This window comes from Salminus brasiliensis, chromosome 1 (assembly GCF_030463535.1).
Source record: "Salminus brasiliensis chromosome 1, fSalBra1.hap2, whole genome shotgun sequence".
In the NCBI taxonomy this organism is placed as follows: Eukaryota; Metazoa; Chordata; class Actinopteri; order Characiformes; family Bryconidae; genus Salminus; species Salminus brasiliensis.
Genome location: NC_132878.1, coordinates 17,329,355 through 17,345,782, shown reverse-complemented (window position 1 = coordinate 17,345,782; position 16,428 = coordinate 17,329,355). Strand labels below are relative to the sequence as shown.

The 16,428-nt window shown below is 41.4% G+C and overlaps 1 protein-coding gene across 2 annotated transcripts; it reads right to left on the bottom strand.

Annotated features, from left to right (window-relative positions):
• Positions 1-2,606: 2,606 nt before the first annotated feature.
• On the bottom strand, positions 2,607-16,424 carry fermt3a (FERM domain containing kindlin 3a). 2 transcript variants are annotated; one of them, XM_072673589.1, is made up of 15 exons: positions 16,352-16,424; positions 12,999-13,123; positions 11,762-11,995; positions 9,255-9,371; positions 8,485-8,653; positions 7,715-7,817; positions 7,220-7,327; positions 6,647-6,775; positions 5,736-5,782; positions 5,520-5,644; positions 5,290-5,396; positions 4,505-4,720; positions 4,277-4,401; positions 3,303-3,444; positions 2,607-3,169 (listed from the first exon to the last, which is right to left on the bottom strand). In XM_072673589.1, the coding sequence occupies exons 2-15, from the start codon at positions 13,120-13,122 to the stop codon at positions 2,990-2,992; spliced, it is 1,926 nt and encodes a 641-aa protein (XP_072529690.1). In that variant the 5' UTR covers position 13,123; positions 16,352-16,424; the 3' UTR covers positions 2,607-2,989. The 2 variants fall into 2 exon arrangements, with proteins under 2 accessions (XP_072529690.1, XP_072529699.1); XM_072673598.1 differs by lacking the exon at positions 16,352-16,424 and adding an exon at positions 13,230-13,249.
• Between the last annotated feature and the right edge of the window lie 4 nt (positions 16,425-16,428).

The following is a 16,428-nucleotide window of genomic DNA, read 5'->3' as shown; positions in this document are numbered from 1 at the left end:
AAAATGCAAATATGCAACAACAATGATATTCAGTCCAATCCTGGACTACACAGCGCTATGTATGCAGATTTTAACTCATTGAAACCGACCCCAAGAGCTCTGGGTGGTTTAATTTATGCAGTAAAGTCTGCTGTATAATACACAATATGCATAGGACGGCAGTGATGAGACACTGGGCAAATGGGGTGGGGGACAGTACAGACAGCACCTGCTCACCAAGAGCAGGCGAGATCCTCACTGTTGCCTTTGTATAGGATGCGTCTAAACAAGCATAGAAGTTGTTAAGAGCATCTGAGAGGGCAGCATCATTGATGAAGGCTAGATGATTTGTCTTCTTGTAGTCAGTAGCAGATCGGATGTCTTGCCACAGTTGTATTTTCAGCAAATCATAGCTTCCTGTACTGTGATCTGCTGAAAATACAAACCCCTTTCAAACACCATCTTTGTGAAAACAGTTACACCTTCCCTCCTGCTATTTTATGATGGTTTACTAAATTTACTAGATGGGCAAAAGTATTTAGACACACCTCTTAATCACTGAATTCAGGTGTTTCATGCATTCCTGTTTCCACAGGTGTAAAATCAAGCACCTGATAATGCAGTTTGCCTTTACAACATTAGTGCAAGTATGTTTAGTAGTCTCTAACGAGCTCAGTGAAGTCTACCATGGTACTGTAATAGATCTCCACCAATGCAGCGAGTTTGTTGGTGAAGCTGTTTCCCTCCTAGATATTATAGCTGTTAATGATATTGTTGAAAAGTGAAAGCTTTGAAGAAGAAAAGCAACTCAGCCACAAAGCATCAGACCACATAAAGGTGCATGCACTGAAGTGCATAGTGACCAGCGCTCTGCTGACTCAATAACCGCAGAGCTTCAAACCTGCTGTTAGAGCTGCAAAGGGGGACCAATTTAGAGTGGAATGTCATAAAAGCTCCTGTAGGTATAATGTGTCCCAATACTTTTGTCTATATAGTGTAGCTTCATTTTATTACTAAATAGGTGATTATAGAAGATGATCTGCTATTATTTATCTTGTTTAAGCGAAGGTAGATGTAATGTTGTCTAAAGCAGAGAAATCTAACCGAGTTTGCTAAGCCAGATACAACGGAGGTGGTTGTTACAACATCATCGCCGTGACATAGAAACCATTGTATGTCCAAAAAGACAACTGTACAGAAGAAGGGACACGCTTTAACTTTACGGTGGAAGACAATGTGAACAGATTCTAGGTATTTAGGTATTTTCTCTTGGTCCATTCATTGTTTAATCTGGACACAATGTAAAGAACCAACTGTCAGATTCACATTATGTAAAAAGTAAAAAAAGCTAGCAGTCATAGTTGGTAATCAGAATCATATTGGTTAGCTACAGTATATTAGGCACAGTATAGGAGGTTTTCAGTCATTTTAGAAGTATATTTTCATATCTGACTGGATGGAATTGAAAATTTGGCAGTACAGTGTTGCTCAGAGGTAAACTGTTTCACACATTTTTAATATAAACTACATATGTACCACCAGTCTTTCAAAAACAGGAGCAGTCGATCCAAGCCTACAGCTTAAAGGACATAAGGGGTTCTTGATGTCAGATGGATGGCATCTGTTTTGTTTGGAACGGTTTGCTGGTTCACAGCGGGTATTGGCTGGATTCATTCCTAGTAGACGCTGGTCGGATTCATTCAGAACTGGCATTGGTTGGATTCATTCGGAATGGGCACTGAATTGTTCGCATTGTGAAATATAGCTATGATGGCTATGCATAAAATGCACACATGAGGGCGCAGTCAATTTCTTTGCACCTGGATATACTGCTGAAAATTGTGGTTTTCCTGTGCAGAACCACAAGATATTCCGTTTACTGTTGTAGCTTCTAAGCGGGTTGCAGGCTGATCAACACTGCAACTGTGCTGAAGCTTTTACAAGACTGATAATAACCAATTGTCATCACTTGCTTGGACTCCTTGCATGACTTATTAATGTTTGAGGTGCCTCACACACACCATTATTATTGTAATATCATATATACCAAAGAGACAAACCATTACAACCACTGCCTACTGAGCTTCTACCACTGCTCCATGATCCAGTTCCAACACTTCACTGCAGGCACATTCAACAGTAGACACATTTCAGTGACTAGCCCTTCCTTCGGTTTGGATCGGATGAGAATGTGCAAGATGGGCGTCCAACACCATACCACATGTTTGTGGTTTGTCCCTTCTCTGACTACTGTCGGAAGGTACTCACCACTGCTGACTGAGAGCACCATGCAAGTCCTGCCATTTCTGAGATGCTCCAAACCAGTTATCTGGCAATAAAGATTCGGCCCTTATTGAAATCGCGCATGTCTTTATGCTGCCCATTTCTCCCAGATCCAAACTGGCAGTTCACTAACCGTCTAGCATACTGTATGCTCCAGACCTACAGTTATTTACTTCATTTATAATGTTTTGGCCCATTGGTGTATAATATTATTGGGATTACCATGCTGTTCATTGTAAATCTGGGACAGATCTTTAGTTTAGATGAGAACTTGCTGAACGGCAGAGATGTCTATCTTACGACACAGAGACAAACACAGGGCAGCTTTACACTGGCCCTTATCCCAGTGCTTTACGGGTTTTATTCATGTTTGCAAGCTAACAACACTTCCATGTTTGCGGCCTAAAAGTAACAACACAGCTGAAACACTAAACACCAAAGATTACTCCACAAAAGACTATCCAAAGGATAATCAATAGTGTTTGATTATTATTTTGGGGCCGCCCAAAAATGATCAACCTTTTGGGCACAGTATATGTGCTGTTCCTCTTGAACTGTGTTTTTCCTCAGCTGTTATTAACAAAATTTCTTAATTGTGGATTGTCTCTATGAGATTCAGGATCATCAACTCCTCCGGCGGGCACACTGGGATCTTTTTCAGGACAGGAAAGCTGTCTGGCTGATGTTTTTCTAGTCTCTCACCATTCTCTCTCATACAGAACTTTTCTCAGAGAGCCTCGTGGCCTCCTGTCAGTTTGTGGAAGAGCTCCTCATTCAGTGTGTCGTTTTGCTCGCGGCTCCGGGTGGACATAAAGATGTAGCCGCCGATGTACTCGTGCACAATCTTACAGTCCGCTGTCACGCAGCTGAAGGCGATGTTGATGTTTCCGTTGAACTCAATGGCAACCTGGAAAGCAAAGCAGAAGTCTGCCAAAGGTCCAAAAAGAATAACCTAAAGAGAAAGACTAGTTTTCTGATGAAGCAAGCTTCCACTTGCTCTGATCAAAAGACTGATGTACAGCCAGGCATGATCGGCACACCTGTTTAATGTCCCAGTTGACGTTCCACTGCCTCATCGTGTTGTATCTCCATGTCTTCACAACATCTTCTACACTCAGGTCGATGCGAATTAAGCGGTTATTGGCAATGCCTAGCACCTCATCCTTACGGCACCCTTTAAACCTGGTCACAAGGAGAGAGAGACAATAGGAGGTAGTACATATTACATTCCCAGAGGTCGAAACCCTTACATTACTAATCTTTGTTCAGAAGTTATCAAAGAAATCACAGCTTTAGCTTAATTAGCTAGTATGGAAAAACTCTGATTTGGTCTGAAGTTGCCTTTTCTGTTTTCTCTGACTTGTCTTGGTCTCATTAGTATTTATACTTGGACTTCTCCTGGTCTCTGTAATGTTTTTTCTCGACCTCCCAGTAACTTGCACAATTGTCAAGATGATCTTGGAATCTACAGTTCAGCAATGGCTAGAAGAGACATTCCTGACTTCTAGGAAATCTAGGATCATTCTTCTCATATCTGCACTGAGCTTTGTGGACTTTCCCATTTCTGTTTCCTCTGACTTGTGTTGGTCTTGATAGTATTTGTACTTGAACTTGTCTCAAGGGTTGGGTTAAATAAATGGGTCAAATGTAATTTTGTTTTGTTTAGTTTTTAGGTGACATCAAAACAAATGTATGTAATTGTGTAATGACCTATGAAATTGTAAATTATCACTAAGAGTTCAATCATGTTAGTGAATCTGTTGGGGGAATAATTAGCACACATAAATGATTACGCCAAGTAATGGACTGAATAAGATGAAGATCTCTTGATTATCAAATAGTTAAGGCTTGGTGTCTTGCTCTCGTTTGGACTTGGCTCGATGACTTGGTCTCGACATAGTCTTGGACTTGCCTTGGCCTTGATAAGGGTGGTCTTGACTACAGCCCTAATGGAAGATTCAGGATGGTGGAAAAAACACAAGTGTGGACATCATCAGCTGTGTAGTGGGCTTACCTGACCACAAAATAGGAAAGGCCAAAGTCGGGCAGAGCTTGCCATATCTGGAGGAACTTCAGGATAGCATCTGTTAGCGAAAGCTGCGCCACATTCTGATAGGCCTCTAGAATGCGAGGGGTCAGCTAGGAGAGAAAAAAATTAAAAACCAAATGATTTAACGTCTTATTTAAAATGTCCAACTGGAGGAGCAGCTGACTCAGAACAACAGCTGAGTTTTGGTGCTACCTGTTTGGGCTTGTACTTCTTCTGGTAGCGGGGAGAGACAAGGCTATGTGTGTTGATGCTCTCATCGTTTTGGACTGCCTTATTGCCTGGCGTGGTCCTCTGCATGGCCAGGAAGGACTGAATACTCTGGACCTCGCTGGAGAAAGAGGAATCAGCCAAAGTCTTTCCCTTAGAGGCCAAGCGGCACGCAGCCATCCATTTACTATACTGCTGCTCCTGCACAGAGATACAGAAGAAAAAAAGGGTTTATACATTCATGCATTGCATCTTGAGAGCAAAATGTCCTTAACTGGGTTCCATTAAATGGCACATATTTAGAAGAACCACTCAAAGCAACTGCACGTGAGAATCCAGCAAAGCTTGGGAGTAAAAACAAGAAAAAAACAACAGATAATTTTAGAAAAAGTTGAGGAGAGTGAAGCACAACTGTAGACCGTGGTATTGGGGTTCCAGCAGCTTCCAGGTCATGGCAGACCTGTGCCTTGTTGGTTCTATGGTTGTTCTGACCATCCAATTTTTTTCAGTTGAGGGGGACAGTTTGGGTCTTTTTCAAGAACTTGGAAGCAGCTAAGTGGCTACACCTCCCAACAACAGCTCCAAGAGACATTACTGAGTTGTGTAAATCTGCAATCATCCTTCTCAGGTCTGCACTGAGCTTCTTGGACTTTCCCATGGCGCTGTGTGTTGGTCTATCCAGTGAGTACTAGCAAACACCCCTTTGGTCTTGGCAAGTAGTGGCACAATATTTAAATACATAAAACATGGAATTTCTAAATGGCACTCACATTGTCACAGCGCAGATACACCTCGTTCATGCCCTCAGGCTCAGGAATCAGCAGCCTGATACAATATTTCTGGGCAGCCACACTCACATCAGGAGCCACCTCACAGCCTGTGGGCACGTGCACATACAGTAAGTCCAGACACATAAATGTGACTGTGTGGTAAATGTGTGTGTGTGGGGATGTTTGTGTGCTCTGTTTTGCAATACCTACATTAACGTTCACATAACTACCTTTGAGGTTCATCTGCTGTATAGGCTCCTTGCAGCTTTCTTCTTTACTCTTATAGTAGGAAATGGACGTGTCCTTGAAGGTGAACCAGAACTGCTTATATTTCTTCAGCGTTTGTTTTTTCGGCCTGTGGAGATATGAACATTGTATCACAGACTCAAGTTCCCTGCATCATATGTGTACTTTTGCCTTTGTGTGGTTATTCTCCTGTATCTTACCTGAAAATCTTCAGATAGTCATGCAGCTCTGGCGCGGTCATTGTTTCCTGCGACAAACATGAACATTACACAACAGAAAAGCTCAGATCGTCCCACTTCTGTCCCAGACTCCTGTACATAGGCGCCTGAATAATGGTGCAGGTGTTGCATGCACACCCCTGCTTATACTAAAGGGGGGGCAAATGCGTGCGTTTTACCTTGATGAAAATACTGTGCTGTATGTTTGATTAGCTTCAGAGAATTCAGAGCTTATTACTTCTCAGATTAAAAAAAGACTAAATATGTCATATGGCCAAGTGTGTCCATCTGTAATTTACAGAGACTTCTGTACAGACTGGTGGGGCTTTTCTTTGGTAGAAGACGTTTATAATAACACTTTCTTGTCATAGGCTTGTAAGGGGTTCAAAAAAGCACTTTTGTCTAAAACTATAATAAAGGTGTAACAAAATGAACACCGGTGCTGCCAATTAAACCACCCGTTCGTAGCTCCCCCTAGCACTAGCAATGCTCCCAACACGAAGAGAGTAAGGACTTAACACGTGTTCTCCAATACATGCAAAGCCAGCCACCATTAGCTAACAGATCCCTGTGCCAGCCAACGTCATTTCAAGGGTGGTGAGGGGAGAGAGTGCCCTCTACTCAGCTGTAGCGAGCACGGTCAACTGTGCTCTCTCAGACTCTGACTGCTGATGGCAAAGCAGCATTGCTCGGGATTCAAACTAACAAATCCCAGGGCCGTAGTGGCAGCGCATTAGAGCATTAGAAGTTAGAACATTTTCAGCTGAATTGGTTCAAAATGTTTATGAAATATTTTTCAAACAATAAGGCAAATCACTGAAAAAACTATTGAAATACACATTCTTAGTTATTGTCCACCACTGCGTAAATTCCTTGTTGTTGTCTATACTCACCAGCATCTCATCTGCACTGGTCTCCCCCTCCATCTTGACCTCCAGACACTGTAAGGCAGAGTCCAGGTCATCCATGGCTGGACAGGAAGCCACCAGTTGCTCGGTCGTGGAAACTTTCCCTATGTGGTACTTAAAGACGTTTGGTAATTAGAGAATAATTGCAAGTGAGATTCAATGCACACATCCTGTAGGCATTCTGAAGATATACTACACCAATGAGCCAAAACATTATGATCACAGATGAAGTTAATGAAGTAGATGATCTTCCTGTCAAGGTCTAGGGTATATGTTAGACACTGGCCAGACAACTGGGTCAGAGCATCTCAGAAATGGCAAGGCTCGAAGAGGGCTCCCGGTTAGCAGTTAGGAGTATCTACTGACAGTAGTCAATGAAAGAAGGTTATCTGGGCTCCTTACTGGTGGGACGTATTGATCATCTGCTAAAGTAAAGGCATCACATACCACAGGACACATTCTAGAGTGAGCTGTTTGGGTGTCATGCAGAAGACCAAGTTCTTCAAAAGCAGGAACATACACACTACTGGCAGATCTTTTGTACACTGCTGTGTTTACCTGGAGGGCAGCAAAGAGCATCATCTCTTCTTCTGTGCAGTCAATCTCCTCCAGCAGGATGGCCCATTTGGCCTGCTCGTACAACTGGGTCAAACGCACAGCATCATACTGCACACACAGAAACAGGACAGGATTAAGAGCTATACAGACAGCCCGAGGAGAGCATAAATGGTTTAAAGACAAAAGATTTTCTAAGGATAAAAGTATTGGGACACCTGCTCATTCATTATTCTTCTGAAATCAAGGATATTAAAGAAAGTTTGTCCTGCTTCTGTTATAGGAACTGTCCAGGTTCCACTGTCCAGGTAAGGCATTTGAAGCATTGCTGGAGGTCAGGATGCTCCCCAACTCATCCCATAGGTATTGTATAGCGTGCCATCTGTCCAGAGAATTCCACTACTCCACAGCTCAATGCTGGAGGGCTTTATACTCTTATGCTCTTCATACTATATTAGCTCTGCATTAAATGGGCCCTTTAATCACTTGTCAAATTACCTGAGGCGCGAGGTCGTGGAAGCTGTAGTATTTGAAGCGCAAAATGAGTTTATCATTTTCTTTCACTCCCTGCTGCAGAAGAGAACGAGAGGAGTCGAGCCACCTGAGGACACAGGAACAGGATAAGTGCACAACGTGTTCACTAACAACATGTTTACAACAAGGCTAAGGTTTAAAACGGGCTGAATTCCTGATTTTACTGATTCAAGTAGTGTGTTTGGCAGGATAGCGGGGGGGCAGGGTTACTGACAGATACAGACGGGTAGTCCTAGTTTATGTTTTAGCATGATGCTATTTCCTCTTTTTGTCAAAATGTCATCTGTAATCTGTAATGTAAATCTATCAGTGCATTAAATGAATCTCACCCTTTGGTGTTAGATATGTGATTCTTCTGTTCCTCAAAGTAAGGCTTTTGAGCACTATTGGCATTAATTATGTTAAATCGAGATCTGTCTAATTGCTTTCATATTACACAAATCGGTGAACTAACTGTATAAAAAAGTAATTTTATATATATCAAATTGTACTACTATAACAAATGGAACCACTGATGTACTTAATTTCCTTAAATCATATGAGCATCATTTTCCACAAAAGCAGTTGCCAAAAGCAATGATCAATTATACAGTAAAACATCATGTAAAATGCTTCATTCATGAGGCAAAGATATGCCCATTTCATAGTAGTAAATTCATACACCAGCACTTTTAGTCTACTCTAGAAAGTAGTGGTGAAACTAATTGTCCTGAGTCTTTTCTGTTTTTGCCAACCTGCTGTTCAGTTGTGCTTTGTCCACCTTGCTGATCGGTCTGTACATTTTAGCGATGGTCTCCGGGGGCGGGGCTGGCTGGCTAACTGACAGCATTTTGTACACAGCCTCCATCTCGGGAGACTCAGCGAAGAATGCAGGCATGCCATTGGCCAGCTTGATGATGGAACCTGGAGTCACAAATCATACAGTAATGTAAAGTCGTGGCATGAATTACTCAGCAGCATTACTGGAGTCAGAACACATGTCAGTGTCAGTGCTAGGTTTAGAGCAGATGCAAAGCCAAATATATCCAGCCAAAAGCGGACCTGTGGTCATAAACTGATCGTAAGTGAACACCTAGAACATGATGACACAAGCAGTGCACCTACAGAGGCAAGCAGCAGAGGTGGGGGTTTCTAATATCCTGTATTGTGAATGCATGTATGTTCACCACCATGCTGTTAACTATGCAGGCTATTAATGTCAAGTTTTGGATGGAGCTCAATCACTCAAGTGGTCCACAGCCCAGTGCTGGGGCTTTATACCCCTCACATGATGAGAGTCGGTGCTGAGAATGGTGAATTCACCGTCACCTTCCGTTGGCAATGCTTTTTTACTGAGGTTACACTGACGGTGTTTTGGAAGTGGGTGCACCGTAGTTGAAGTAGTAGAATTCATTAATAAGAGTGGGTGTCTGGGTACAGTTCCAGAACAAAGGTGAGTGGTTGTGGAATGGTGGTGGACCTTACTCAGTGGAAAACAACTCGACCTTTACAGAAAACAACGTACCTGTTGGTAGTGGTGCACAAGTAATGTCATACACCTCCTCCTCATCATCCTTCTGCTTCTTTTTCTTCTTCTCTTCCACTGGCCTGAGAAGTGACAGCTCTTCTGGGTGACGAAGATCTGAGAGAGAGAGAGAAAGTGAGTAATCAAGAGAAGTCCCCAACGTGAAATCAAAAAACTCCACTATCAGCCCTATGTATTACACATCTTCTTTTAAAGCAAGATCATGATAACGGCTGTGTCCATTCTCAGCTGCTTTGATCCCAGATAGCAAATGAACCACAGCCCAGTGCTGGCCCACGTATACTTACATCCAGCTCACTTATTACACTGCTACTGAATGACGGTGAAGACTTCCTATGAATGGTTGTGGCTACAGCTGGGCCAATCTTCAAATGCCATGACAAACTTGAAATGTTGCTGCTACAGCTGGGCAAGTTTTGGCCCACATTACCCTTGCTGTTTCCATAACTGACTCGTATGTGTCTCACTGGGCCATATTTGGCCCCTTTATGCCTTGGTGACCCTGCTACATTTTCATTTGACACTTGGCCCACATGTGAAATATTTGTACAGCATTTTCGATTACAGCCACTTGTGCCTGTGTTCCAGCACCCATTTGGACAAAGTCATCACCATCATTCCACGGCAGTATGTGGGTCTAATGAAAGTTACATGATACTTGCCCTGACAGGCTCACATTTGGCCCAGAATCATCTTCTATTGAGGATGCCCTGCTAACCCTGATAATAAGTCTTAGCAGTGCATTAGAAGCCAATGTAGTGATGAAGGTATGAAGGTTTGAAATTACTTCATATGCAGTCCTAAGTCACAATCTTACCAAGAGACCAAAAGTTCCTTGCTAACTGTTAGCAGTTAGCTGATTTAGTGTTAGCTGTTAGCATTTTTCATCCAATAAAATGTGGCTTAAAAATTGGATGGTTCTCTTTTTTATAAGTAGAATGTGGTATTTATTCACATAAATGAATGAAAAATTAATAGCACTTAATGGAAAGAGGCTCTAACTGCTATATTGTTCTATCTCTTGTCAAAAATATATATTTTTTGCAAAATTATGACAAATAACGTTTTTGTTTTCCTCCACTGTGCTGATGTGGTGCTTTCTGTCTTTTTGTTCTCTTAATGCCAGTATTGGCACACAAGGTTAAGGGAAATGTAAAATAGCAACGGACACATCTATGATGTCTTCCAAAAATAGCCAAAAAAGAGGAACCTTTTTAGACAGCATTTTCTACAAGCATGATTCAGATATGACTGGATATCTTCTTCAGAATACAGCCTGAGAAGGCAGCATTAGATGTAAGTCAGATGCTTGATTACAACTAGAACATTCCTACAGATGAATGTCTGATTGTCCATGCTATATTTATTATAAAATTCTAAATCAGGCTTCAAATAATTGGATGCAAGTCTTGAACAGAGACAACAGCAAGAAGGTCTACCCTGCTGAACAAGACAGCCTGGTCAGCTTAGGCTGGTCATATTGGTTAAGTTGGTTGACCAGCTTAGATCTTGATCGCCATATATTGTTCGACCAGCAGGATGAGCAGGACGAAAATCACATGCAACATACACTATGCTGGTCAACAGCTAGTTAACAAGCTACCTTACCAGCATAGGGTATGTTTTCGTTTGGATGATCAGGTTTTTTAACCACCTTGACCTTTTTTGCGACTACCAGCAAAAGCTGGACTTGAGCTGGATGTTTCAGCAGGGAAGGTCTGTCCTGGAGTCCTGGAAGGACTGGGTTGTAAAGAAGCTGTATCAATGTGCAGAGTTTAATGCAGCGTGTTTTAGATCAGAAGTGGTAACCCCTCCATGCCTGCTAAGCACTCCTGGGTTATAATCATAGTCAAAATGTATAAAATATGTATAATTTTGCCATCGTTACAACTGCAGCAAGCGGTCGCCGAGCTCACAGCTTCTCTGATTTTTTGGAACAAGTGCATATTATCGCTTGCATCTCCATTTTTGTGATTATTCACTTAAAATCAATGTTTTATGGATTGATTTTATTAGATTTTTTTATATAATTTAAAGTTTGTTGTTCATGATGAATGGACAAATAGAAACACTTCAAAATGACTTAATAAATCAAATCTTTGAGTTTCATGAAAAGTTAAGAAAGCTTTTTTTTTTTCTTCTGTAAAGTTTGCCTATAAAGTTTGTAAATACAAGGTCTTTGCATTTTACTACTATACTCAAATATACTATATACTTTTTGACTATATCCTTAGAACATCTTCGGATGTGAGTACAGAACAAAAAAAAACAAAATGAAAGCTAATTATGAATGTGTTTAAAATTAAATACAGGACTGATTAGTGTGACATTAATTATTATTTGTATTATTGGTTTTATTCCACAGTCCCGCTAAGTGTGTAACAGTGTAGGCCTCTGCAGGTTTCATTATTTTATTACAGTATGTTACCACACAAAATGTTTGGTGGGTCATGAGACAAACACTAGCTCTACATGACTGTACTCACCAAGGAGCTTGCAGATGCCCATGACGGTACGGAACATGGGGCTGGAGAAACACACGCGGAGCTTGATGGCGACCCCGTTGGGCAAGCCTAGGCGCAGAGGCTTATGCTGGGGGGTGAGGTAGAGACGAGCGTCCGCATGGATTCCACATTTATCCAGCGTCCACGACGGCTTCAGCAGCCACTGCTGCTTCTGCTCCCACCACAGAGCATGGTCAGACCAGTCCTTCTTAATCTCTGCAGCATAGACACAGTACATCTGGAGTTTGCAGTCACAGGCTGTAACAACTGGCTATAACAACTCAATGAATAATTACTTCATTACTTATTACACTTAAATAGTTAAATAGCAAAATGGTAGAAATGACTGTAATTCTGAACTTCTAAGAATGAACTATTTTGTAATATCAAACACATATATAATTAAGTGCCTTTATTATGCTGCTCTCTTGTTTGATTTTGCTGCTGTAAAAACGGACTTTCCCCGTGGGATAAATAAAGTGATCTATCTATCTATCTATCTATCTATATTTACAATATTTGCACTGTTAATCCGCAACACTATACATCACCTACATACTAGTTTGGAAGTAGTTGAGAGGTCTGTAATGATGCACTTATAATACACTCACAATTTTTCATTGTAAGATCAAGATTTGGTGTGATTTCCAGTATTATATTTGTTAATTATATACACTCATTGGTTCGGCTCAGATTTGTTTGGCAGGAGCAGCCTTCTAATAAAATAAGTTCCATTAATCATAACCCACAGAACTTACATGCTATTTCATAAAAAAAAGTCATTGAGCACTGTCCAAACTAGTGGGGGACAATTGGCAACAACACAAATGTCTTTTACGTCCACTTCATTTACAAGGTTCTATACACACACAAACACACACACACACACACGTCTTTACAAAAATGCTTCTTTCTAGAATGGAAAAGTAGTTCTGCAATGGCATCGCTCATAGAGCCCTGTGAGGTGTATAGCAAAACACTAATAACTCTAGGCTGTTTAATCTAGGATTGTTTAATATCTTTGGAAAAGGTAACCCATTGATAATGATAATAATAATAATAATAACAACAACAACAACACATACATTAATAATAATTAATTAATTAAACTATAATTTTCCAACTGTCAAACAAGAAACAGAAACAAATGTATTAATATGTAGACAGTATAATCATCTGTTCTATGTGCATGCAGTTCTAAATTTAGCTGAGCTCTTACGTGTTTTTTCCACGACTTTGAGAATCACGCCTCCAATGTGGAGGTCAGAGGTGACGCTGATTTTGAGAGGCGGAGCCTCTGCTCCCAGTTCCTCTACGCTGACGGAGAGGTCCCACACTGCCATGCTGAAACACACACACACACACACACACACAGAAGCAAGGGCAGAGGATACTTTTACTTTCAGAAGTTTAGATTTGACATAGTTATTGGTGATGTCGGGTCACTCACCTGCATTCACAACACTGTCCTATAGTGTATATTATATAGAGTCACTGTCCTATAGTGTGTTAGTTAGTAGAGGTGGGCAGTGTGATTTTCTTTAACAGTGGGACAATTTGACTTTCCTTTAATGGATACTAAGAACCAAGGAAGCTGCCAGGGATTTTGGACCCCAAGTAAAGGTATTACACTGGGCCCCACAATTCTGCAAAAGACTCAATTATTACATTTTGGGCCTGTGTCAGCTTAGAGGCGTCCTAACTCCTGCTTAGAACACTAAGAACATTAAGGAACACTGACCAATTGCACGAGAGAGAGCAGAATCACTGACACCAGGCTGACACTGTGTTCTAGCCAAAGTCTTCAAAATAAAGATGCCAAAACGTAAGATTCTTAAGAGTGATGCCATTAAAATCCATTTTGCTTTGCTAAAGAATCTGCATGGCTCAATGTAAAGGAGATGAATGTGTGAAAAGTGTGAATGTGAGGCACACCAAAGCAAATGTTCTACACCAGTTAAAGAGAATGCTTACTGTTTAGACTCATATGCCTTCAAATAGTATACACCACCAAAGGGGAGCGTAGGTCTACCACAGCCTACCATATTTTGAGCAAGACAAAGTCTTGAACGCAAAGGAGAGGAGCTAATACCAGTAAATATATTCTATTTCCATGACATCTGTGGTACATTTCTGATGAATCATATGCATAAACACTAACAAACACCTAACAATTCTCAATTTGGATGTCACTCATTGTCTCTTTGGAAGGTTTAATCGTAACCCTGAGTTAAAACTAACCCCGTAGTGTGGAGGCTGTACTTTAGCCTGGCTAGCTCTATTACAGTCACGAGGGAGGTAGTAAGCAATATTTATGTATATATGTATATATTGTATATATTAATGTATATATTTATGCGTATTTTGTGATTTGTAGACATAACTCAGTGATTAAACACAGTTCTAATAAAAGTAATTGTGTACAAATATATATCTGGAAAAATATCTATCCAAATCACCTACTGGATCTATATTTCACTGTCACTACCCACCCATGGGTGCCATATGAGGGGTGGGGAGAGTTGTTGTGTCCGATGTAATATTTTTTCATGGGGCCAAAATCTCTATCCACACCACTATTGCCACCCACTTGCCAGGACCCCCCTAACACACAATGCTAGCAGTGTTAGGAGGGTAAGGGCTAGTACATGCTTCCTCCTCCATGTGAGGCTAGCCAGCTGTTTCTTTTTAAAATATCACTAGTGCAATGTCATTGGACAGCTCAACACGCTTGGAGGAGAGCACTAACAGTCAATTCTGTTACATCAGCTAACCCACACTCACACTGGCTAGCCTCACATGAGGGAGGGTGATAAGGGAGGAGGGCTGGTGTAGTGTAGTGGGTAATAACACTGTTCTTACTGTGGTAAACTAGGGTCCTTCCACTATTCACCTAGCTGGGTAACATGACTCAAGTGTAAGTCGCTCTGGATAAGAGCACTGGTCAAATGTCATAAATGTAAATGTAGAGGAAGGCCAGACTATCCACCCATGGATGGCTATGACACCATCTGGCATCGAGATGTTGTATATTTGTCATAATAAAATAAGCATTAATTAGTCCAACTTTACTAATGACAGATGAGTGAGTCTGGCCTTTAGTAGTAGCTAGAAATCTTAGCGCAAACTGCATTTTGTCATGATCGCTACCGATAACATCATCTCTCAGTAAATATAGTAAATATAATACACTGCTCACTCCCTTCAAAGTCCGTCATGGTCTGACCCTCAGATATCTTCTGAAGCTCCTCCATCCATACAGCCACCTTCGTGTCCTCAGGTGTTTGGACAGTAGGCTACTCACTCACTGTCCCCTACTGTAGTCCCTAAACTTTGGAAATCCTTACCTACTCATGTAGCTACAGTCCTCCACTTCTCCCCTTTCTTCACACCCTACCTGCTTATGCTGTATTGCAAACTGCATAAAATGATGTTGGGATTGAGAAATGTGCTAATATATAATAAAATAATATATATATATATAATAATGCTGTTACAAGGTATCTCCATCAAAATCAAAATTCTGGTATCGCAACAGCTCCAACATTGTAAAAATAATTTGTCCAAATATTTGTGATAATGAATGTATGTTGCACTCATACAGCTGTGCAAATGCACACGCACAGCTTGTCTATTCCCTTTAGAGAAGTAATGCCATTAGATTAGGACCCTATGTAGCAGATAAACATGAACCTATTGGCACCATGCCTAATGCCAGGTATAGGCTAGCATTGCCCCCACCCCTTCAGCTGCTGTGGAGCAGTGCAAGTACTTTTGGGATGAGTAAAGAAGGAGTTGGGGATGAGGTGGATTGGTGATCATTCAACATCCAGACCTCACTAATGCAAGCTCTGGTCGCTGAATGCAGTCAAATATCAAATCCTCACAGCAATGCTCCAACATCTTTTAGAAAGCATTCCCTGGACAGTAGAGACAGTTCATCATTCATTGATTTCAGAGGAAATAGTGAAGGAGCATGTGTCCCAATAGTTTTGTCCATACAGTGTGTGTATCCAAAATGTAGTACCACCAAAAAACTGTACCAACAGATCAGGGTGGGCAATAAGACTGAAATGCAGTATCGTGATACACAAAGAGCAATGCACCGTGATACTGCATTTCGCTCTTATCGCCCACCCCTATCTGTCAGAACAGTTTTCACACGTACAGTAATGATACATGAGGGGTTAAGCTTATTGAATCATTCAGCCGCAAGCATCTCAGACGTCATCCGAGAGGCATGTTACCCAAAAATCTTTGGCTAGTCTTCACAAAAAAAGTCTAAATTACACTAAATTACATTACTGTTACCACCAAAATCAAGACTGCATACAAGGCTTTTACACCAGCGTCATCCTCTGCCCTCGGATCTACCAGCTCAGCTACAGGAGTCAACCGAGAGAGCAGGCCTTGTCCATGAGGTTGAGGTCGAGGCCTTACCCTAACTAGTTTCCCGCTCCTCACAACTATAAGCAACACACACACACACACACACACACACACACACACACACACAAACACACACAACAGCCTCTCCCTCCCTTTCAGCACTCTCTTTTTTCTCTTTCTTACCTTGTCTGTGGTAGTCAAGAATCAAGTTTAACAGACTACGCCCTGAGTCTGTGCCACTCTGTCTCTCTCTCTCTTCC